The 23,673-nt window shown below is 43.0% G+C and overlaps 3 protein-coding genes across 3 annotated transcripts; 1 reads left to right on the top strand and 2 right to left on the bottom strand.

The window, feature by feature from the left end:
• Positions 1-1,189: 1,189 nt before the first annotated feature.
• Positions 1,190-10,521, bottom strand: zdbf2 (zinc finger, DBF-type containing 2). Its single transcript, XM_042079605.1, has 7 exons — positions 10,185-10,521; positions 8,975-9,054; positions 8,848-8,893; positions 8,554-8,599; positions 8,182-8,275; positions 7,083-7,210; positions 1,190-6,756 (listed from the first exon to the last, which is right to left on the bottom strand). Exons 3-7 carry the CDS (start codon positions 8,882-8,884, stop codon positions 4,236-4,238), a joined length of 2,826 nt encoding a protein of 941 aa, XP_041935539.1. The 5' UTR covers positions 8,885-8,893; positions 8,975-9,054; positions 10,185-10,521; the 3' UTR covers positions 1,190-4,235.
• A 731-nt stretch (positions 10,522-11,252) lies between these two features.
• Positions 11,253-13,653, bottom strand: eef1b2 (eukaryotic translation elongation factor 1 beta 2). The gene is made up of 6 exons (XM_042079612.1): positions 13,483-13,653; positions 12,798-12,920; positions 12,466-12,598; positions 12,221-12,287; positions 11,846-11,971; positions 11,253-11,462 (listed from the first exon to the last, which is right to left on the bottom strand). Exons 1-6 carry the CDS (start codon positions 13,560-13,562, stop codon positions 11,308-11,310), a joined length of 684 nt encoding a protein of 227 aa, XP_041935546.1. The 5' UTR covers positions 13,563-13,653; the 3' UTR covers positions 11,253-11,307.
• A 523-nt stretch (positions 13,654-14,176) lies between these two features.
• ndufs1 (NADH:ubiquinone oxidoreductase core subunit S1) lies at positions 14,177-23,165 on the top strand. The gene is made up of 19 exons (XM_042079610.1): positions 14,177-14,269; positions 14,887-14,969; positions 15,143-15,234; positions 15,473-15,580; positions 15,776-15,852; positions 15,968-16,049; positions 16,185-16,315; positions 16,655-16,840; positions 17,404-17,538; positions 18,067-18,181; positions 18,427-18,572; positions 19,087-19,215; positions 20,057-20,186; positions 20,293-20,453; positions 20,701-20,855; positions 21,175-21,350; positions 22,060-22,194; positions 22,309-22,381; positions 22,691-23,165. Exons 2-19 carry the CDS (start codon positions 14,891-14,893, stop codon positions 22,780-22,782), a joined length of 2,202 nt encoding a protein of 733 aa, XP_041935544.1. The 5' UTR covers positions 14,177-14,269; positions 14,887-14,890; the 3' UTR covers positions 22,783-23,165.
• The last annotated feature ends 508 nt before the right edge of the window (positions 23,166-23,673 follow it).

Below are 23,673 nucleotides of genomic sequence, written 5' to 3'. Positions count from 1 at the left end.
ACTGCGCAAGTACACAGATTCCTACATTAGCATCTCTCTCTCTCTCTCTCTCTCTCTCACTCTCTCTCTCATGTTGTCTCAGACGCCTGTACCTGCGTAACGGTCTCCTTCACACCTCAGAGCCTTTGGACATGCCATAAATCTTACCAGAGATAAGGCTTATGCATCATTCTGCGATCTGACAATCCTAAGAACCACTAAAAATCACTTGACGAGCTTCAAGACATTGAGAATTGGGTGTGGAGTGAAGGTTTTGAAAATATATAACGGGACCACCATGGCATAGAATTGCACATTTGGGATAGTCATGGGGATTACCCCCTCTTATCTTATCAACGAGATTTATTAGAGTGGCTATCTCAGGTTAACGGCCAGACGCAACTTGTACTGTATAGGCCTACTTTACAATAATTAGAGCGTTGGCTGCAATGCCTTAAGGAAAAACTAAGTATAGGCCTGCTTCTCACATCCAGATCATGCTGTATCTCAAAAGGCCTACAATAAAGTGACCAGTAGCCGCTATTGCGATTCTTTCTTAGACTACATGTGACATGACAAACTTCCTAATTTCTCTAGGCTAATTATGCAGTGATTTGTATCAAAGCCAAGAATGTTATATTGCTTACTTAGCTTATGAATTCTTGATGTTAATCACTTCCACAATAATTAACAGAGAAACATCAACTTTTTATCTCAATGTATGACAAGATCAAACTGAGGCTATCTGCCAAAAGAGACATGCACAATTTTCTGTAATCATCAAAAACTTTAATGTACAATCAATTTAAATAGCCAAGCTCTTGTCGTATTTAAAAATATCCATTATAAACTTAAAAAAATATCCAGCTTGTTAAAAAACGTGAAAAGAAAGCACACATACACAAGACAGTACATTGTCTAATTTTTAAGTTGTTTAAACCCAACTGTGCAAAACTTCACTGAATTCAGCAGATATCATATCATTTTCTCTGAACTATTTCCTATACTGGCTGTTCGAAAAATGGAAGCCTTGCAACTTGCAACACAATATGTATTTGTGTTCTATGTGGGACAAAGTCCCACCACTGCTTCACATGGAAGCATGTTTCCAGTAACACAAAACATACAACTGTTTCAGTGTTTCAGGGCTACAAAACCACTAGAGCAACTGCCATGTGAATTTACAATCAGAAGATCATGATCTCTTTAAAAGGGATGGGACTTTTTATTTTTTTAATGGACTTTTCAGCACTGATTATGTTTTGGTGATGTTTTGGCGGCAGTGTAAAATACAGTTTTTCAACCACCTCCATCTTTTCCCATAGGACTTCAACTGGGCTGACATGGATGGAAGAATGACAATTCATTTCATTACAGTTATTTTCATGTATAGTGCTCCCATACAACCTAGTGGACAGCTATGAAACATTGCACATCAGATAAATCCTTCAGATTTTTTTCAAAGAAAAAACAATCAAACTACTGGGTAGGTATCATTAAGAGGTGAAATATGGTGCATCTGTTTCCTTCACCACATGTAATAACCTATGTAAGCAGTCCCACTTCAGGAAGAATGTGGAGGAAAGGAGGGTGAATGATGTGTCTGATGAATCTGTCCTTCCAAAGGAATGAATAACATCTTTTCTTAAATCAGCGCAGTAGCAAAATAAAAGCTAGTGTCCCCATATTTACTTTTTTTTAAACTGACATTGTTTTCAGAGCACACAGACAAAACACCCTCACCAGAGAACCAGTTCACAATACCCGGCCAAGTCAAGAATTTTCAGCACCTATGATGATCAACATCAATTAATTTAACAAACAAAATTCAATTTCCTGAGAATGACTATGAACATAATATGTGAAGACAATGTAGCTTATCATGGTGAATGCAATTTATCAACATCTTCTCTGCAGTTGTTACAGTAATTAAACAATATGTTTCTGGAATTGCAACACCAACGTGATTGTGGAAAAATATCATGATGTGCGGACAACTGTAATACCACCAGGACATGCACATCTCAAGTTCATCTCTGTTGTAACTGACAATAAAATAATACAGCAAATTCTGGAAATAACAGGCTGATATCGGCAAAACAGGTCATGCTCTCAAAGTATGCTTGAGTTTTATGCTTAAGTTTTGTTGGAATATTTCAACCACAAAGCTTTCCCAAAGGACACCGGCATGTAGCAGACTATGGGCCCTAATTAATTTGGTGGGCAAAGTGCAGAGTATGTCATCAAGCACAGTTCTCATGCATGGAATACAGCTATCGTGTGGCACATGGGAGCATTGAGCTGACTCATCAATGTTTGGGCTTCAATGTCTTGCTCATGATGGTAAACTAGTAAATCTTGTCTAGTTATTAAATTAGCTTTAGTTAGACTGAATATGTTGTGTGAAGGGAACCATATTCCCATAGCTCATATACATGGTTAAACTAAACATTTCATTAACTGAGAAACTCAAGAAAAATGATACCACAGCTGCACTTTACCCATCTTTCAGTTAGGGCCCTCTGTGGTTAAAAGTGCTATGCAGAGTTCTGTAGGCTCCGAGTTGTCTCATAGCAACAAGGCACTCTTCCATCAACTCACATTGTATTTAATACAGCAGCACACAGTGATGCTGCAAGACAGCTGGGTCAACCTAGCTGGTTTGCATGCCAACTTTAGTGTGTATCTGGGGAAACGAATGGAATAGGAATTTTTGATATTCTGTCAAAATGGTTGTTTTTTTCACATGCTGCCATGCCCTTTTTTTAAACTAGTATTCTTTTTTTAAGCTGAACCAACAACACATAGCACCTTTAAAGAATTGGTTAGCACAGAAAACAAGATACAAAGAGATCAGTGCACAATGTGTGGATACAGCACAACATCTATAACAAATGAAGTACAGAAACAAGATGCAAATTTTAGTCGTGCCAAATCTTTAAAACATATTCAAGTTTAAACCCATGTGCTTAAGGAAATTCCCTCCAAATATAAGAGTCACCGCAATCTACTCATCTCACTGATACTTGAGGTATAAACTGTTCTAAAAAAAAAAATCATCCTACATTCACGTTTTCACCTGTTAAAGTGAAAAAAGTGGTAGAGCATGATGACTAGAATGGTTTTGTCAGCGAAACAAAATGTTGAGATTAGGGAAAGGTTTTACAGACTCGATAGTTTCAATTAAGAACAATTCTACAGTATATTTAGGAAAGCAGGGGTGAACCAATTATTATAATTTTTAATTTGTAAAGTGATTCTCATGTTAAAACATGAGCTACAGCAACATTAATCCTATATTGATTTGTCTCAACTTTTCATGTTTGGCACCCTTGCATTTTAAATTGTTTGCAATTCCTGGTATTTCATCATGAAATGAATTAGGTCAAATTAATAAATAGACACAGAGAAATTTAAATGAACGTACTTATCAGACTGTCATACACTTTCAGTGGGAATGATGGATCCCTCAGGGGAAAAAAATAAATAAAATCAACACAAACAGGAAACTTGGACACAAAGTGATCTGTACCATTCCACTGATCTTGTCATTAGGGGTGCCAATTATTTTGGGGGAAAAAAACTATTACATCAGGGTTTAAGCTGAGAATGAAAACAACACTCCATTATTCTAATGTGTTTACCTCTTCATATTGTAGATATAAACAAATGGCTGAGACTCGACTATGATAGGTCAGGGTGAGACACTATTGGTGTACACATTACAACCCATTCAAAGATTTGTAAATCACCTACATGTTTCTTGGTCCTCAAGGTATTACACAGCTTCTAGTCTCATGAGAACAGATTTGACATTGTCATTTCAGGATGTGGGTACACACCTGAAGTCAATCTATTTTAATTTTGGTTCTGAACATTGTCTACAGACAACTTTAAAAAGGCTGAGGTCTGGTATACTGTTGACGTATGTCTCTGTGATGCTACACAACCTCTTAACTCAGCAACAGTTACTGCATTATAAAAGAGAACTGACTGCACCTATTTAGATGTGTACATCAGGGTTTCTGAATGTTGCTCTTGGAAGACCATTAACACTATGTACTTCACCACCAGCCCTGCCATACCACACAGAGGGGAGATTTTCTTGTAAGCTCTCAATGGCATTATGATCATCTGCTGAATTCAATCAGCTGTAGACACACACACATTTTGCTGGTGGTTCACCAGGGTTGAGACACACACACACACACACACACACACACACACTCCTAAATTATGGGATAATGTGAATCTATTTAGGGCCTCAAACGTGATCGGGTTCTTGGTGTAGTTCTCGGAGAAGTCCTGGTGGCAGCTTTGCCCCTGGGAGACGTCCTGCCCTCCGGCGACTTACGGGGATGCACCGCCCGCTGCAGAGACCCCCCTCCCTTCCCTTTGGCCCTGGGCTTGGCTGATTTTTTCCTCCTCTTGTACGGAGGGGAGGCCGGATTCTTGGCTGGCGTCAAAGATCTCGCCTTATCCCCACACCTCCTCTTCCGCCTGCCCTGCCCTGGACCTCCAGCCTGGTCCGCCGCCACCGCCGCCGCAGCGGAGGACGTCTTTCCACGGCTGCTCGTCTGGGAGCCCGCCGGGACCATGGGGGCGCTGTCGGCGACCGACGGCGCTGGGGTCAGCGTGCCCAGCAGGAACCGGCTGCCGGAGGAGGAGCGGCTGAAGAGGGCCCGGCGGCTGCTGGACAGAGAGGAGCCGGGCTCCGAGGGCCCCGCGCTGTCCAGGCAGGAACCCGCGCTGGACGCGCAGAGGTCGGCCACGCTGCTGCTGGCCCAGCCCCGCGGAGACCCCCAGGACTCGCTCCCGAACTCGAACGCGTAGCGCTCTTTGTTGTTGTCCGGACTAAGGCTGCGGAAGAGCTGCCGCACATGTGGGTAATATTTGGGGTTGGGCGTGCTGGGCACGCCTTTCGGTGGGGACTTTAAAATCCGGTTGGTGAGTGGGTCGTAGTATTTCAGCGGAGTCCGTTTGTATTTGTACTTGTAGGCGCTGTCCAGGTCGCACGTCTTCTTCTTCCTTCCTCCGCCTGGCCTGCGCTTGCCCGGCTGCTTGCTGAGGCTCGGCGCAGTGTCCGCCGGGGATGAGAGCACGTAAACGACCGTTTTGGGCTGAAGCGGGCTCATCACCTTACTGTAGGAGGCCGGCAGGCTTAGAGCGCAGAGCCTGGTCTTCATTTTGGGCGTTTCATTGGCAGAATTGGTCACTTGCCCCAACTCCTGCGGAGGCTCGGCATCGTCCAGCGACGCTCTTATCTCTTCGACTGTTTTGCGACGGACCATGGGCCAGCTCACGCCGGTCGTCTGAGTCCCGTGACTGACCTTGACCACCTGACAGCGAGACGCGAGGCGATAGAAGCGCTTTTGAGGCTGCGCTGTCTGCTCCTTTACTGGCAATGGCTGCTGCTGCTCCTCGATGACAACATCCTCCTCAGTATGCTCCATGAGAGGGAGGACATCTGTGCAGTCCACTGTGGCGGTGGTATCGACATTCTCCTGGGGCTGAGGGTCGCGTGTCTTCCTGCGTGTCTTTCTCCGCCGGTGTTTCCCGTAGCGAGCCAGAGACTCCGTGTCAAAGTAGCAGCGGAAGGATCCCTCACGGAACTCCTTCACCAGCGAGTCGATCTTCAGGTCATCCTCCTGCATCACCTGGGCCCAAGTCTTCCCAACAAACGACGGCGGGATATGAGGGAGGTCCGGCAGCACCTCGTCCGCACCCACGTCTGCTCTGCTAACCGTTGTTGCTTCGGTCTCCCCAATCTCCTCCTCCGTGTCCTGTGCCGGCTTCAGGGCAGAGTCCAGCTGGCTCTTGTACTTCTGGTCCTCCAGACTGATGTGGGTCTCCATGAGGCCTGTGAGGTTCTTCTCGTCCACCTTTGTGGTGCCCAGGGCAGCCTGCAGCGTGTCATCCCACCCCCTGCTTCCTGCCGAGTTGCTCATGGAGTGCAGGCTCAGACGGAAGCTTCCCTCGCCGTCGTCGTCATCGTCAGCGATGTCCGGTTTCTTCTGCTCGCGGACTCGCCCGTAACAATGGAGGTCGATAACGTCGTTGATCACTTGGTTTATCTGGTCCGAGACATCCGAGAAGGTGCGCTCTTGATGGGCAGCTTTCCAAGGGGGTATCGCTGGGGCCCAGAGGACAGTACTCTCAAATGCTGGTCTGCTGAGAGCGGGGGCTTTTGACGTGGGGACCCTGGAAGATTGCGCTCCAACTAGAGAGCCAGAGGCTGAGTCATCCCCTTCCCCACGTCGGTTGGTCTTCTTGTTAGCTTTTCGGTGCTGAGGCTGAGAGGTACTGGGCTGTTCAGGCGATGGGTCTTTTGAATGCAAAGGGTCTGCGGGCGATTGGGGTTGTGCGCTAGCTAACTTTGTAGGTACTTTTGTGGTGTGCTTGGAGTAGGACTTTGACTGCGAGAGGGTTTGTAATGAAGTGCTACTAGTCCTGTGCAAAAACCCTTGTGTGGGCGAGTCCTTTCTGGACAGCGGTGGGTTCAGATGAGTCTTAAAGCTGTCCAAGCAACCGTGCGTACTTGTTGTGGGAATATCCGCAGCCTTCACGGACGTGATGGTGGCCGCTGGCGCATCCTTCTTTGAAGCCAACGAAGCCTTCTGCGTGGGTGCAGGAGGACAGGATTCGTCATCTGAGCTGGGCATCTCCTCTCGCGTCCCAACTGACGCTCCGTCATCCTTAGATCCACAGTAAACCTCTGAAAGCTCCTCCCGTGGGGCTGGTAAGGTGGTCAGACATGGCAGATCTGCATGGGTCGGCCTGCAAAGAGAGAACAGAATAAACAACATACAGATGGACTGTTCCCTACCACATTTCATCAAGGAATTCACATCTTCAGCATCCATGCCGCATTGGGCAAGTACCATGCAAGTCTTATTATCGATGTATAATAATATATATTTAGCTTTTAGAATCAGCCAACTCTTTGGTTTTATTGTCCCTAACTGAACAAAGAGTCAACATGTAGACCAAATGTTGGTTTATCAAGAGCCCAGGACCCAAACACTAGACAAACTATTTGTCACAAGGCGATGAAAAAGCAAGTGTTCTTCCTGAAAGACCATGGATACAGTGGTAAACGGTACCGTGTGTCAATGTAGCGATGGGGATGGTGCCTCATGACATCCTGCAGGAACCTGTCCATCAGGCTGCCTGTGGCGACAGCACTCCGAGCAGTCCGCACTACCTCCTTGTGCTTCGGACTCATCAGGTGCTGTGGACAACAAGGAGACAAACAGTTACGCCACAACATATTCACAATTTTAATTCACAATTTTAAATGCCAATCACAATATATTCACAAAACTTTGCGCCATTCACAAAGAGTTAATACAGATCTTATGTGCTATTTGGTCAAGCAGACTGAATGACAAATACTCAAATAATAAATTTCACTTTCTGTAAACCTGTGCTGAATATTTGACACACAACGTACTGTGGGAGCATTCAGCACCAAGACTTTACTGACTACTTGGTTTATACTTATCCTTACACTTTTACACGTATACTGAGGGAATTATCCAACAGTGATGATGCCTAACAACTACCTGATGGGCCTGCACAGATGATGATCAGGAAGACATCAGGAGAACTTGAAAAGAAGTCCTTAGCCAGCTGTTTTTTTTATTGCTGACTGGAATGTTGCCAGCATTAAGTAGCTGATTGTTCAAAGCTATCTATGATATACTAAAAAAGAAATGCAGAAAATATTATGGGGAAAGGCTATTATAATAGTCAAGGCGATCAAATAATGATAAAAATGCAAAAGGGTAGTGTTCCTGTTTAATGACAGATGAAACTCCAGATTTCAGAATCTTTCACTTTCTCTTCTTTTCCCAACAAACCTTTCAGGCCAGTTGGCTATTTTCATCACTTAGTTTAAAAGCAAGCAAGATGCTGACATATGGCTGAGGTCGCCAGCTGCCTTCGTTTGCCAGCAATTGCAATTAGACAGACTGGGTGAAAGAAGTGGGGAAGGGACAGAGTATTTTCCAACACTGCGGGAATATTTCTTATGGCAATTCTGAGGTACTATGTTACAGATATTAGCAGCCTCAACAGCAATAACCTATGTACATATCTCCAAACACCTTAACACAACAAGAACTAAAACGACATGCTAAATTAGTAAATTCATGATCACACAAGCACTTAAGCACAGTCATGCACTAAACTGTCACTCACCTGCTCCACACTGCTGTAGAACACTTGACAGCAGCTGCAGTAGCCCTGTCTCTGGGGGGCACTGGATGGGCCAGGGGTGGGCTCTCCACTTGCCCTAGAGTGAGGGGGAAAGTGTGGGTTGATAAGTTGACTTTTGTCTAAGGAACCTGACACCTGCTGCAAAATACACTACTACAGTAATAACAGGACTATATAACAGTCACAGTAGAGCTTTAACTTTAGGATTATGTCCCAAACAATCTATTGACTTCTTCCTCCTAAATGACAATGGTCGAACTGGAAACCAAACTGTAAATATATCACTTGCACAAAGTGCACTTTTACACATATTTTTAGACTACAATACTATGTGTACTATATGCATCTGCCTACCGGCTGGCCTTCTCCGGCTTGCGTGGTGGGTCCTTCTGTCCATTGTCTAAAAACAAATACAATTTAAGGGAAGTTGTTAATGGTGGTTGAAGTTCAGTCAAGTCAAAGTCAAGTCAAATTTCATTTCTATAGCGCATTTACAAAAGGATGAGCCGCACCAAAGTGCTTCACAATAAAGTGCTAAGTGCAATAAAGAAAAGAATGACCTAAGGCAGAATGAATTAATGAATGAATCGATCAATAAATGAAAATAGTATACTTAAGTATTCCTAAACGTATAATAAGCACTCGTACCTTTACCAGAGGGTGACGGTCCCACTTCAAGTGGCATTGTCTCTGTCTAAGGGAAATATGCAATCAGTCAGAAGGCAACATGAGGACAAAGGACAAAGTTAAAAAACGTTACTGTAGAAGTACTTACTTGCCACTTAGTAGAAAAATGTGGGCTTTATTCGACACACTCGCCGATCACATGGCATGCGTCAAAATCATAAGCAACGCCTGAACACACGGAAAACATGGATTTAATATCGTGCTGTAAACATAACCATGAATTTGAATTCATATATAAAGAGAAATGAATGGCACCAGAGTAAGGAACTAAATATCACATTTTGTGATGTTAGGTTAGGTTCACTTTTAAAAGGATGGGTGCGCTATTAGAATATGCAGGCGCCTACTTATCCGTCTGAGGTCAGCTGACATCTTAGCATTTTTATTTTATTTTATTAACCATTCTCACAAGACCACTAGTTACAGCTGCCAAGTTCGCTTAGACTTTCCAATTCCTGCTTGCTTTTCCGTAGTCCTCGTACACATTTGGGTAGTCGCGGGTTGCGTTTTTTAGAGCTTGTTTCTCAAGTTGCTTATTTGGGTTTGCTCCCATCTCCTGTTTCTCTCCGCTGCCTGTGACTGCAATTTATCCTGTTCCTAGTCTGTCTATCCACAACCTATTCCATTTACACCGTTAAACAAATCAAAATGTATTTATTGCGCGGACAATTTAAACGCAGTAAGCATTTTTTATTTGAAATACACAGTGCCCTGCCCTCTCATCTGTGAGGCTTATGGTCATTTTTCACCATATGGTCGCTTTTTGGGGACTTGTTTACATAGACCTGCTTGCTTATTCTCTTCCAAAACCTGACAACACTGCGCAATGAACGAAAAGCATACAGGACGGACAAGTAAACCTTTAACAGTTTGTAATGCTAATGCCAGTAACGTTATATGCCAACAAACTTGTTGTTTGAGCTAACGTGACATTTCCGTGCAAACTCTCCTAACCCTAAACACCCTAACACTAATTGCAAGTGTACCATGTACCATAAATGATATCTTAATTTCCCTTACACAAATAAACGTTTATTGTCTCCAACCAGCGCGCACAAGCTACTCGAAATCAACAAACTTGTTGGGAGCGCTTACAGACGTCTCATGTTAGCGAACTTCGTACTGATTGGCCAGGGCATCGGCCCTTTGGCCTGCAGATACAAATCTTTTAACCCGACAAGTCCGTACTGACACTTGGATTTCACGGCACCGTTTTCAGTACGGGCATGACTAATTTTGGACTTTACGTTGAAGTTGCTAAAGTCTATTAACTTTGAAGAAAGGCAAGATATACTTACGATCATACACAAACGTGGCTCTGCATTAGCTGGCTAGCTAGTTAGCTAGCCCTTGAGGGTGAATAAGGCCCGTCAATTATTCGTGCAGACGTGGAGCAACATTAATGTTACAGAAATTGAAGTAATACATCGAGTGGTCGACATCGGTCCTGGTTTGTACGGAACATGTAGAATGAATCAGTTGCAGCAATTCTGCACGTTGTTGACATATCATTCAGCGCCCATCGGCATCCGTATCTCAGCTTTTTCCTGGAATGACGTGAACGGATATTGCAAGAACACGCCCAATCATAGTCAAAGCCGCAAACCAGGAGTTGTTCAAAATCGAAGGCAGACTTCAACGCCTCCATCCTTTTGAAAACCTAAAACATTTTCCGATTACTTCATCTCGGAAAAGATCAGTTGCTAACCCTACGGCTTCATAATACCATTTTATTGTCGCCCCATTGCCTGGCATGGTGCATAGCCCCATTACTTGCATCCAGCCCAATCGGTTACAAAATAGTCTCCTCTCCAATGAAGGAAAATGTACGTCGTTTTTACTTTTAGAATAAAGCACTTACCAATTGGAGAATGGCAGAGAACGCATGTTTACCTCTTAACTGTTACATGCATGCTTATATATAAAATGTAAAAAATTTACAAGCAAGCATGAAGACATTGGTTATTGAGAACAAGCAATTACTTATATAAAAAAAAAATAATATTCAAGCCTAGTTCAAAAACTGTAGCATTCCTGGTACGGCATACCTTATTACGTGTCAATATGCATTCACTCAAAGCTAGAAATAAGGCTTAAAGGAAAATGTCTCATAGACCTGGTTGGAGGTCACAGAGTACTGTCGGTAATAAAAAATAAAAATACACTCTGGGGCATTTTTTTAAATCATGCCTCCAGAGCATAGGGGTCTGTAGCTGCCTGTTGCCTGCAAAAACCTTAAGGTAGGTAGCACCATTTTTTTTTTTGTACGAGTGACCAAGAAACAGATCTATGTCAAAAAAGTACTTAAGAGTTTTCCTTCAAGTACAGAATACATCCAAAGATCAACAAAAAGTGCAGACTCAAGGTTCCATTCTTGAAGTGCCTTTTTTATTGCATGTCTGCAACCTCTGCTTTGGGGCTTTAAATTTTGTTGAAGGCAGCAATATCCACAGACTGCACATAGTCCTCAAAAGCAGTTATCAGCTCCTCCAGCTGGTCTGTGCCCACTTTGTCATCCTCAACCACGCATCCGATTTGCAGCTTCTTGATGCCATATCCAACTGGCACAAGCTTGGCTAGGAAAAACAGACATTGATAAAGCTGATTATGAATCATCCTTAATAAAATCATGAAACAAAAATGGGAGTCCATTGGGATATCAGATCAAAGCAGCAACAAATTGAAAATTAATCTGAAACTAAATCAAATCAAGATTTGGAACAATAGTTGGACATCCATCTATCTGTTAATCAATGCCACCATCATGATCTAATAATTATTCAGTCAGGAGTATGCTGGACCGTGAAACAGCCCAGTTAATGTTAAGATGTTTTGAAAAGCAATCACAAATAACGCCAATGGGTTGAGGGGGCCATTACTTTGATTTCTATACCAATTTCTATTACAATTATGCACAGGGTAGCTGTAGGGTGTAGAGCAATGGGTTGAAAACACTTACACTGTCCCCAGACAAGGCCGTCCATCTGAATGGTCCGTACATGCTTTTCCATTTCCACCATGTCCGTCTCGTCATCCCAGGGCTTGACGTCCAACAAGATGGAAGACTTAGCGATTAATGTGGGCTCTGTGTGGACGAGAATGGACAAGGCATATTACACCACAACATTACAAAGCTCTAACACTCTTAAGATGCATGGTTGGTAGCAATCAGAGACAAAAGATGTGCATCAAAAAAAACTCAGCCGAAAGATGGTGAAAAACTCATCATTACACCAACCAAATGTATGCACTACACAGTTCTGAGTTATCGTTCACTGAAACGTAAAACTGAGTAGTACACAAAAATGGCACAATTCAACCCAAGGACACATACTTTTGGACTTCTTTGCGTTGTAGGCAGCCAACCTCTCCTCCTTGATCCTCTTGGTCTCTTCACTTTCCTGGGGGTAAAGAGACCTTGATAAATAATCTCAAAAACTGACACTATGAAATGCATGGCTACAATACACTGGTCATCAGAGACAAAAGTGGTCCATCACAAGTTCAGCCGAAAGATGGTTTAAAAACATCATTTTACCAGTGGCTGTATGTACCAAGGGTAATAAAAATGAGACATACCTCCTCCTCATCAGAGCCAAACAGATCAATGTCATCATCTTCGTCGTCACCACCAGCATTTCCACCTCCGCTGGTCGTGTCTGCTACACCAGCTGGTCCATACTGACCAAGGGCTTTCTTCACTCCTGGGAGGCTGAAGGGAACAATATCTGTTAGGCAACATACCTGACCCTTTGATTCTTTGAATTTTCAGTCTCCAGTTGTGTCAGGTTTCAATAATTGTGCATCACATACTCAGGCGAAAGATGGTGAAAATGATCATCATTACACTGGTGGATGTAGTCCAATGATCCAACATGAACCAAACATGTTATATTGGGTTGGGAACATACCTGCCCTTCTCTTTCTGGTAGGACTTGATGTGGTTGTACCAACGCAGAGCATGGCAGAGGTCAGCTGAGGGGGCCCCAGAAAGAGCATCGAACACAGCGACGTCGGCTTGAGAGGGAACATACCTGATGGAAGAAAAAAACAAAACAATGCATGGACAAAATGAGTTTCACTAATGTGTGCATGTGCCTGCATTTACAAGTAATTGTCAAAGGTACAAGTTAGGGCTACAACTACAAGTAGCAAGATCTCCACAAGATGGAATCATTCAAAAATGTTGTATATGCAGTCAAACCAGTTACATGAAGTCCCGCTGATAGGATAAGCGAAATCGCCAAAGAACATAATCACAAATTCTCTCATGATAGTCCTAGCTGCTATATGAGGTAACTTGAGACACTAGCGTAGACTCATGGGCCTAACAAACTCGGCTCACAAGTCACACCAACGTCTTACGAATAACGTCGCCGGTTAACAAAATATGCCTCAAAAGTACATTTAAGGCTTAAATGTCGACATGCATCAATGTCCAAATTAATAGAACTAAGTGCGTGCAAGGCTTTTCTTGCACCTTAGAAAGTGACTATATGTTAGCTTTGGCTAATGTTAGCTAGTTAGCTTCATGAACGGTTATTGTTAGAATGCTGATGGCGTCCCTCCAAATGATTATCAAGTGTTTTAAATTACCCTTCGATGTAACTTTTGTCGGCCAAAAAGTCATTCAAGACTTTAAGTCCAGCTGGGGATTTCAGGTCACCGAAGCCCATTGTTAATACTTTTAGCTGGTTAGCTAGACCTCGTGTGACGACGTGGACTTCCCACAGAAGGAAGAGAGAAGGACCGAGAAAACATGGAGAGAAAGCATTTATACGCGGGCTCAACTTTACTTGGCTCCTCCTATCGCATGGCTATTTTATCCTAACACTTGTCAAATAAAGAATCGCATCTCTTCACCTACGAGAGGCTGCTGTACAAAACGAAATAAAAAGGTTATATAATCATTGGATGAAATACAATATTATCCTGCAACTATGTTTAATTTGACAAATTTGATCAGATACAGTTCAAACACTCAATTTAGGTAGTAGAGAACACATATATGGATAAAGGACACTATTGATGAATATGCTATTTTTTTGTGAAACATGAACATGTGTAGGAAAATTATTGTCTTTGGATTTATGTATGATACATTTTACAGGAAGTGACGTCTGTAGTGAGATTACAAAACTTATTATTTTGCATTATAAATTACACGTGCACCAAGCTATATAGTAAATACCCGTCTAGTGTTTTTGGTTATATTTTACAAACAACGTACAACAAACATTAAGCCACGTTTAAAGATATGTTTTATTGTGGGTGTCGTAACGATTTGTATATTTCCGTTTTACGACAGTCGACATACCAAATCGCCATAACTGAGTGCACAACTGTATCGCTGTTCTGGTCTAGAAGGCCAAATAGCGACAAGGTAAGTACATTGAAATCGTGGAAGTTGGATATGCAGTTTCTGAAAATGTTGGAATACCGGTAGATACAATCCTTTGATGGTACTGGCAAGATGTTCAAATTCAAATACGGGTCGAAAAATAAGTCTAATGTTCCTTCTGCCCTTGACATGTTCAGCTAAGCTAACCCGGTTGCTGTAACGTTAAGCCTAGCTAGATGTTCAGCTATTTTGTCAACAACACAGTTGCGCACATGAAACGTGCCAATTTCAAACGTTTATCAATACATAATATGACGCTTGCAAAGAGGCTCTTACTACACCTAAAATGTTGACATTGCAAGAGTCAAACTCTGCTTTTGTAACGTTTGGTAACCTAGCTAGTTAACGCAGCCTTTACAGTGTCCTAACTAACGTGACCTAACATTGAACTCCTCGTTTATATCAGGCAATTGAACAGTTTGGGTAAAACATAACATGAAAACGGACTTCTGTATTGTTTATTTTCTGAAGGAAACTAGATTTCTTCATTGTTGTAATTTGAGTTTTCTTAGCTAATAGTAGGTCATCTTTGAGTAATTGTGTGTTGAGCTGTCACTGTAACAAATAACATTACTAAGTTTTTCCATTGTCTGCTACAGCGTCATGTTGCGTTTGCCAGCCGTCAGCCGTGCCATAGCGGGGGTGGCCCACTCTAAAGCATGCCTGGCCCCAGCTAGTAATGGTAAGTTTATAATCATTTGGTGTTGTTTTGTTAGTGTTACATGCTGTATTTAATCATACAAGAAGCATAAACTATATGTCTTCAATCTTTTGAAAATACTGGTCGTCAGCCTTTGTTGATCTATTTGTGAAACTGACTTGGCACATATGTTGTATTTTGTTTTACTCACACAGTTCGTACATCTGTGCGGGCTTCCAGTAACTTGGTCGAAGTCTTTGTTGATGGAAAGCCAGTTATGGTGGAGCCTGGTACTACAGTGCTTCAGGTAAATCACTGTATGTTAGCAACACTACATAGAATGTTGGTAATAATAATGATAACACGTAGAACTCTAACTAGAGTACCACCCTTGATTGCACCCCCAGCTGCTGGACTCCCTCCTATTTAAAGAATCAATCTAGAACTTGTTTTTGAGTTTTTCTCCTACAAGAGAATAATGTAATGCTTTATCAAAAACTCTTGTTCCTGTAGAAGTAATGACAACAGAATGTGATTCTCCATAGGCCTGTGAGAAGGTTGGCGTGCAGATCCCCCGTTTCTGTTTCCATGAGCGTCTGTCGGTAGCAGGGAACTGCCGCATGTGTTTAGTGGAGATTGAGAGAGCACCAAAGGTAATGCATTTATGAGGGACCTTGCTTGCTAAATTTCATAAATTGCTCACAGTACTGAATACTACTGATGTCAAGACATTCATATATACTCATATATACTCCCACTGCAATCAAGATATTTTTCTTAAACCATAGCACAGGTTGATTCACCTTATCTTGTGTATTCTCACTATGTCTGTGTTTTTTATGTGACAGCCTGTGGCAGCATGTGCTATGCCTGTTATGAAGGGCTGGAACATTCTGACAGACTCAGAGAAGACACGCAAGGCCAGGTAGTGCAGTACATACCGCTAATATATTAAATCATATTTTTGTGTCCTGTGAATAAGACTTCTTTGTTGTTATTCCAGGTATGTGAATGTTTTTGTTATCATTTGTGTTTTATAGGGAGGGTGTAATGGAGTTCCTGCTGGCTAACCATCCTTTGGACTGTCCAATCTGTGACCAAGGAGGAGAGTGTGACCTCCAGGTAATAAAAATGTAATTGGCTTGGCCATTTTGAGTGTGGCGTAGCTATAGTTAGCAGTCTCTATATCCAAATGACAATGTATCGGTGTGAATGTAGAAGAGATTAAAAGACTGACTATATGTGTTTGGTGTGCAGGACCAGTCCATGCAGTTCGGCACAGATAGGAGCCGCTTTCTGGAGGGCAAGAGGGCAGTAGAGGACAAGAACATCGGCCCGCTCATCAAGACCATCATGACCCGCTGCATTCAGTGCACACGCTGTGTCCGGTAAGAATATTGCCATCTGTTACATAATTCAGAGTTTGACTTTGAGGAGAATTACATCAAGGACAGAAAGTAGGCTATTTGAAGTGCGAGCTCTGCAGTACAAAATGAAATCTATTTAGGATTCATGATGGAGAGGTTTTACTTGAGAACACATGTTGATGGTTTGACATTGGTTTGAAAATGTTCCATTTGCGACATTGCAGCTTCTTGTTTATTAAACGTGTACAAATAAACAATATTTACTGTTTTTTTTTTATTGCACATGTTGTCGAATATAACAAGCCAATATATGGTGCAATCCATTCTGATGTTATTATTTATATTATATAATGTACGCAGCTTTGCCAGTGAGATTGCGGGTGTTGAAGACCTGGGTACAACAGGCAGAGGCAACTCCATGCAGATCGGTACCTATGTGGAGAAAATGTTCATGTCTGAGCTGTCTGGAAATGTGATCGATGTTTGTCCTGTGGGAGCACTCACCTCCAAGCCCTACGCTTTCACCTCACGACCCTGGGAGACCAGGTATGAGTCTCCAGCTGTAGCATATATCTTAACAATAGTTCAGAAATGTTGGGTTGTCCTAGTGCATCTCCGCAGGTGCCACTCACTCACACACACATGCACGCACACTCCATCTGTCTATTGTCTGTTTCTTCCTCTCTCTGTCTAACGGCTCCCACACACAGCTGCGTGCATCGCGTTGCTGGAGACGCATCCCATTCACTTTAAATGGGCTCACGTGATCCGTTGCCGAACTGAATTGTGGGTCCGTCGCATCGCGTTTATCCCGCTGCTCGCGTTGAGGAGTTCAGCTGTTGCTGCACCGACAGACGGCACCGGCCAATCAAGCCAATCTACGGACGGCACCAACCAATCACATTACGGTTTTACTTCAAGTCATTTGCATAGCTACCATCGGGAACACCCACTGGAATGCGTTGACGGAACGCAGCTGTGTGTGGGAGCCGTCAGTGTGTCTGTACATGTATCTGCATATACATGTGCTGTAATTGAGCCAAGGTCATTTATCTGCACAAATGTGATCTACAGCTTAATTTCAATGCTTCACTTGTTTACGCACACAGGAAGACCGAGTCCATAGATGTGATGGATGCTCTGGGAAGTAATATTGTTCTGAGCACCAGAGGAGGGGAGGTCATGAGGGTTCTGCCTCGTCTCAATGAGGATGTTAACGAGGAGTGGATCTCCGACAAGACCAGGTAGGCCTGGGCTCTGGCACGTTCTGAGATGCCAACAACATTTTTCTGAAATCTTCTGTTGTTTTCTTTATTGAAATGTACTACACACACACACACACACACACAGCAAACATGTACTACAGCAAACAGTATTAATATTATTGGTAAACATGATATTAGGTTTTAGGTATGTCATTAGGTAAAATTATTACATTACATTACATTTAGCAGACACTTCTTGACCAAAGTGACTTACATATGTCAGCTATATTACAAGGGATCACATTGTCCCCGGAGCAACTTGGGATTAAGTGCCTTGCTCAAGGGCACAACGGTGGAAGCCGGGAATTGAACCGACAACTTTCAGGCTACTGCACGCTACAGCCCAGTTCCTTAACCACAACACTACCACCACCCCAAACGCATCACACAGGAATCGAACCCCGGTCTCCCACATGTCATCCCATGTCTGAGACCACTGCACTATCCTCTTCCACTTATTGATGTTGTCTTTCTTTCTCCCCATTCATCCCATTCCCTTCCCCTCAGGTTTGCTTATGATGGCTTGAAGAGGCAGCGTCTGACCCAGCCGATGGTGAAGGATGCCTCAGGACAGCTGGTTGCCACGACATGGGAGGATGTGCTCACCCGTGTGGCTGGAGTGGTAAGTGCATCAACACAGTCTGCTTGTGTGTGCCTGTGCGTATTATGTACAGGTCTTTTTACACTTTTTACCCAAATTTAATCTATTTTGAGCTATATGGGCTATACGTTGCTTGTGGAGTATCTTTGTGTTGTCCTGAAAAGCTTTGATAACAAGAGTTGACTCTCTCCAGTATGTAAATTGTTAGACAAAAATAGACTAAAATCACCCCACAGTGATTAAAAAGTCGAGTTTGAATCCCGCAGCTCCAGACCGTGCAGGGGAACGAGGTGGCTGCCATTGCAGGTGGCATGGTGGACGCTGAGTCTCTGGTGGCCCTGAAAGACTTGCTCAATCGCCTCAACAGCGACAACCTCTGTACTGAGGAGGTCTTTCCCATGGCTGGGGCGGGGTGAGTGCCTCCCTGTGAAGCTGTGCAGGGTTCATGAAACGTAAAAGAGATTAAATGCTTTGGGCAGGGAAGGGTGTCCATATATTCCGATGTGGTCTGATGCTTCACTCGGCAGAAGAAAAATGATTTGGCTTTTGAATGCCATGAGAGTAATGTGTTTGCTTTTTCTGATGTATGGGTTTTGGTTTGGGGTGGGTCAGTGCCAGCTTTTGCAGTGAGTAATTATTTTCTTCAGTGAAATAACTGCTGGACTTACACAGATTTTATGTAGGTGCTACTGCATGTTTTAGCAAAGACAGTGATTGGGAAAGTGTACAGAACACTGTTACCATGGGTGTAACATGCTGTCAATTAGACTTAAACATAAAAGTTTAATCAAAACCAAGAATCTACAGATCTATACAGAATCAATCGATGCAGTCTATAGATTTATAATGTATACAATCTTCGCAATGATATCCTTGTATCAGGCCTTAAATGTATTCCTCTGTCTGAGCACTTTCGTCTCCTGCAGTGCTGACCTGCGTTCCAACTACCTGCTGAACTCACGCATTGCCGGTATTGAGGAGTGTGATCTGCTGCTGCTTATTGGGACCAACCCACGCTACGAGGCCCCACTCTTCAACGCCCGTATCCGCAAGAGGTACTACACACACACACACAGCCTTTTTCCACCAACCGGTTCCGTTCCAGTTCCCGAACGAACATTTGAACCGTTAGGAGCATTTCGACCAAACAAAAAACACCTCGGAACGTGGCACTTTGGTTCGGAACTTGAACAAGAAAATGGTATTTTTTCCCAGTGAACCGGAGTGGGCGTGTCATTCTACCATTCAGAGGGGAGAAGACACAAAAGCATGAGTTTTCCGTCTATATCAACTGTTGCCATGCGTAAACAAAACTAGTAAACTAGCACTACACTGCAGACGTTATCCAGCATTTAACACGTTTTACACAGCTAATTTCTGCCGTTTTCACTGTCATATCATCCTGTGTAAGCATATCATTAACTGTTGTTTATGCATGCAACACCCTGTGTTGGTGACGCATCCTTGGTTTCGTTCAAAACTGGTGGAAATGAGGGCTTGTTCACTAGATAGCACCAAGGTTCAAATAATTCTGAACTGAACCAAATCAAGAATGTGTTCCCTGTTGGTCGAAAAAACACCCACATACACAGTGAGAGAGTAATGCCTATGCATGAATAAGTACACGCATTGTTTTTGCAGGCCAAAGGCAAAGTGAGGATCGATGCCGGCAGAGTGATTTATTGCCACATCATATTTCATAAAAGTTTTCCTACCTGTGCATTTCTGTTTGGATACAGAAAATCAATCTTTGTGAGCATCTACCAAACAGATGGCATGAATTATCTAAATTAATGAATACTAAATTATCATCAACATATAGCGATAAATAACTTGCGAGTGGAATCTAGATTTGATGTATGGGCATTAATGACACGTGAATTTTTTTTTTCCCAGCTGGCTGCATAATGAGCTGCAGGTAGCAATGGTGGGCCATCAGGTGGAGCTCAGCTATTCCTATGAGCACCTGGGAGACTCCACACAGGTGTTGAAGGACATCGCTGCTGGCACACATCCCTACTGCAAGGTAAACAACAGTCTTTGCGGAACTATGAACATTTGAGTGGGAGGTTGGGGATCATGGCGTAATTTCTAGAGGGAGGCATTTCTGATTGCTTGTCCTCCTGTGCCAGGCATTGGCCCAGGCCAAGCGGCCAGTGGTGGTGGTTGGCAGTGCCACTCTGCAGAGGGCCGATGGGGCAGCCATAATGAACGCAGTCTCCACCATCGCCCAGAATGCCCGCGCAAGCAGTGGTGTGGAGGAGGGATGGAAGGTCCTGAATGTACTTCACAGGTCTGCCACATGCATATTTATGTGTTTTGTTGTTGGATTTAGATTTACACAAAAAAGCAATTGTTCATACTGTTACAGATGACTTGGCTGGATGAGTTGTGTTATAGATTTGCATACATTTTGGGTGCAGTTGAATAGAGCACACTTAAAAGCAGACTGGTAGACCGGAATGCTGTATTTAGAATCTCACTTGCTGACTGGTGGGAATGTGTTTGATTGATTGATTGATTGATTGATTGATTGACAGGGTGGCCAGTCAGGTTGCTGCGCTGGATCTGGGATACAAGCCAGGTGTGGAGGCTGTCAGAAAGGCCCCCCCCAAGGTGCTGTTCTTGCTGGGGGCTGATGCTGGCTGCATCACTCGCCAGGACCTGCCCAAGGGCAGCTTCATCATCTACCAGGGTGCGTTCAGTGAGGGAGAAAAAACCCTTCCACCATGCATGCACTCACTTAAACCAGACTCCTATAGATAATCATCAGTGACTGAAAAAAAAAAAAACCCATCACCATATAGTGTATGCACTCAATCAAACTAGACTCGCGTAGATAATCACACATAAACTAGGTTCTACTTACTGGTTCAAACATGCAGACATGCTATGTACCATTACTTTTTTCTAATTAATTTATTGGGTTGATGGAGAATATAGGTTTATTTAGAAGTTGCATCCATGCTTCCAGTGTCTGACCCTGACCTATCTCTTGGGTCACTGCTGTACAGGTCACCATGGCGATGTGGGAGCCCCCATGGCGGACATCATCCTGCCCGGCGCAGCGTACACAGAGAAGAACGGCACCTACGTCAACACAGAGGGCCGTGCCCAGCAGACCCGCATCGCTGTGACCGCGCCCGGCATGGCCCGCGAGGACTGGAGGATAATCAGGGCCGTGTCTGAGGTATTCACTCACTTTTAAGGCTTTTTTCCTGCAACGAGCTAGGCAATTAGGATTTGATGCATGCTTGCATAGCAAAATGTGTTTCCCACCGACGTCCGTAGACTGAAAGACCTTCTCCCAGCTGAGAGTCAACCGACTGCATCAGCCATTGAAGTTCATAGATTTATGAGTTGATAGCAATGTTACAGAGGTAACAGTCTTTCACTGCCACGGAAGGGGGAGGAAATGCAACAAAAACAAAGAACGAGTTGATATGTTTAACAAATAAAATATACAAATTCGAAAAATATGTATATCAAATTATGTTAGTAGTCGAAAATAATCAAACAAAAATAAGCCAAAAGGAGCGGCACAACTGGCCAGCGTCCCCGTTACTAGGCAACACAACACAATATGTGTGGTATGCATAATATAACCTATAATAATCAGGACACCACTGTGACACTACAATTGTTAATGAGTAATATTGTAATCCTACACATAAATCAAGAGCCGAGTGTTAAGTTAATGTGAATTTCATTGTTATGGTAATAATGCAATGTTTTGGTCAGCTGGATAGTTATCTTGACAATTACATTAATCAACATAAATCATGCATGTGTATCATTTGGTGGGGTGGACATATAGATATGCACACAGTTCCAAATCCTCACACACCCACACAGTTGGGTTGTTGAACGTGTTCTGATTTTTTTTGTTTGTTTGCTAGTTGGCTGGTGTCACACTGCCCTACGACACCCTGGCAGAGGTGAGGGAACGACTGGAAGAGGTGGCTCCCAACCTGGTTCGCTACGATGATGTGGAGCAAGCCAACTACTTCAAGCAGGCCAACGAACTTGCACAGGTCCAGCATTTTACCCGTTTACATTTCTCAGACCACATCTGCAATCACCTTGAGACTGGAAGTAGCTGTGTTTCCACCTGTCAGTCTTATTATATGTGTGGTTTTCTTTTGCAGACTGTCGATCAGACATTACTAGCTGACCCTCTGGTCCCCCCTCAGATAACCGTTAAAGACTTCTACATGACAGGTACCTGAAATACGTTTCTGAATGTAACTAAATAATATTTCTGAATAGTGTTTTTTTTCTGTAGATACTATGTATGGTATGTTGTAATAGTTATTATCTAATAATAGTCTGAAAATGTAGGTGTGAGACCGGTGTGATTTGACTTCCTTCAGTTATCAACCTGTGATTGAGAGAGTGATCATCTAACAGCTGTTTCTCACAACACTTGTCTAGGACAGGATCTTGTGAAAATGTATCCACCTATGTGCAGATTTTTTTTGTTTTGTTTTTGGAATTGTTTGAGTGTAATACTGTCTGTCTGTCTCCCAGATCCCATCAGCCGGGCATCCCAGACAATGGCCAAGTGTGTGAAAGCTGTGACTGAGGGAGCAGATGCTGTTGATGAGCCTTCCATTTGCTAAAACACTTCCTTGTCTGTCAGATCAAATGCATAACCTTCATGTGTGAGACCTTCGTCCTTAACGCAAACCTACCACACACATACACGCACTCACACACACACACAAATACTTCAGTCACTATCACCATAAACACAATATTCACAAGTGTCTCCAATGTTCCATGCCAACTCTGACCTGTCATATCTCAGAACCAGAATTGTTCAAACCAGTTCATATACAACAGTGTGAAATGTTATTCTTGCTTTATATATTTAAGTATGGTATGGTTAGGCAAACAATGTCGTTGTATAGATTTCATTCCCAAGTGAAGGTCGTGGGGAGCAGCTTTGTTAAAGAAAGCTTATACTGTGGTGAAAATGAATAAAACATCTATTATTACAGTCGACCCTCTTACAGTGTTGTTATGCTTCATAATTGCTATATGGCTCAGACCTGAGATTAATAGCTGCTGCACTGGAGCTGCACAGGGTGGTTTTGGTATGACATTGTGTAGTTTTTTTCGTGGATTGGCAGTTAAACATTAAGATTTTACCCCCTCAGAAGTACAAATGTCAGCAAGTTTGCCTTGTTAAAGTATGCTATTTAAACTTACGTCTTATGCCAGCGTTTTTAATCGATCTCGATTTCAGTGAATTTTTGGGTGTAGAATTCTGGAAAATCAATTACCTGTTTTGCAACATTGTTGCCTGTCATAAAATTCCGTACCTGTACCGTGTGCGCTTCCACAGTCAGGCAACAAAGGGTGTGATCTTTATTTTTTAGTATACCAGTTGTGTTCTTACAGGGGGGAAATAGCAAACCACCTTTTATTTTGGACTTTGTAAAATCTTTTAGTGACGGTCATTGGATGATGTGATGTCATCTGAGTCAGTAAGACGATAGAGCTGTCTA

This window comes from Alosa sapidissima, chromosome 22 (assembly GCF_018492685.1).
Source record: "Alosa sapidissima isolate fAloSap1 chromosome 22, fAloSap1.pri, whole genome shotgun sequence".
Classification (NCBI taxonomy): Eukaryota; Metazoa; Chordata; class Actinopteri; order Clupeiformes; family Clupeidae; genus Alosa; species Alosa sapidissima.
Note: the sequence above shows the minus strand (reverse complement) of the source record. Positions and strands in the feature narration are given on the sequence as shown.

Coding starts and splice junctions, on each gene's coding strand:
- eef1b2 (XM_042079612.1), bottom strand. CDS start 13,562: ATGGGCTTCGGTGACCTGAAATCCCCAGCTGGACTTAAAGTCTTGAAT. Junction 12,288..12,465: donor TTGGCTCTGATGAGGAGGAG/GTATGTCTCATT, acceptor CTTTACCCCCAG/GAAAGTGAAGAGACCAAGAG. Junction 11,972..12,220: donor CAACGCAAAGAAGTCCAAAA/GTATGTGTCCTT, acceptor TCGTCCACACAG/AGCCCACATTAATCGCTAAG.
- ndufs1 (XM_042079610.1), top strand. CDS start 14,891: ATGTTGCGTTTGCCAGCCGTCAGCCGTGCCATAGCGGGGGTGGCCCAC. Junction 16,316..16,654: donor CAGTGCACACGCTGTGTCCG/GTAAGAATATTG, acceptor TAATGTACGCAG/CTTTGCCAGTGAGATTGCGG. Junction 21,351..22,059: donor TAATCAGGGCCGTGTCTGAG/GTATTCACTCAC, acceptor TTTGTTTGCTAG/TTGGCTGGTGTCACACTGCC.
- zdbf2 (XM_042079605.1), bottom strand. CDS start 8,884: ATGCCACTTGAAGTGGGACCGTCACCCTCTGGTAAAG. Junction 8,276..8,553: donor AAGCCGGAGAAGGCCAGCCG/GTAGGCAGATGC, acceptor CCCTCACTCTAG/GGCAAGTGGAGAGCCCACCC. Junction 6,757..7,082: donor CATCGCTACATTGACACACG/GTACCGTTTACC, acceptor CTCTCTTTGCAG/GCCGACCCATGCAGATCTGC.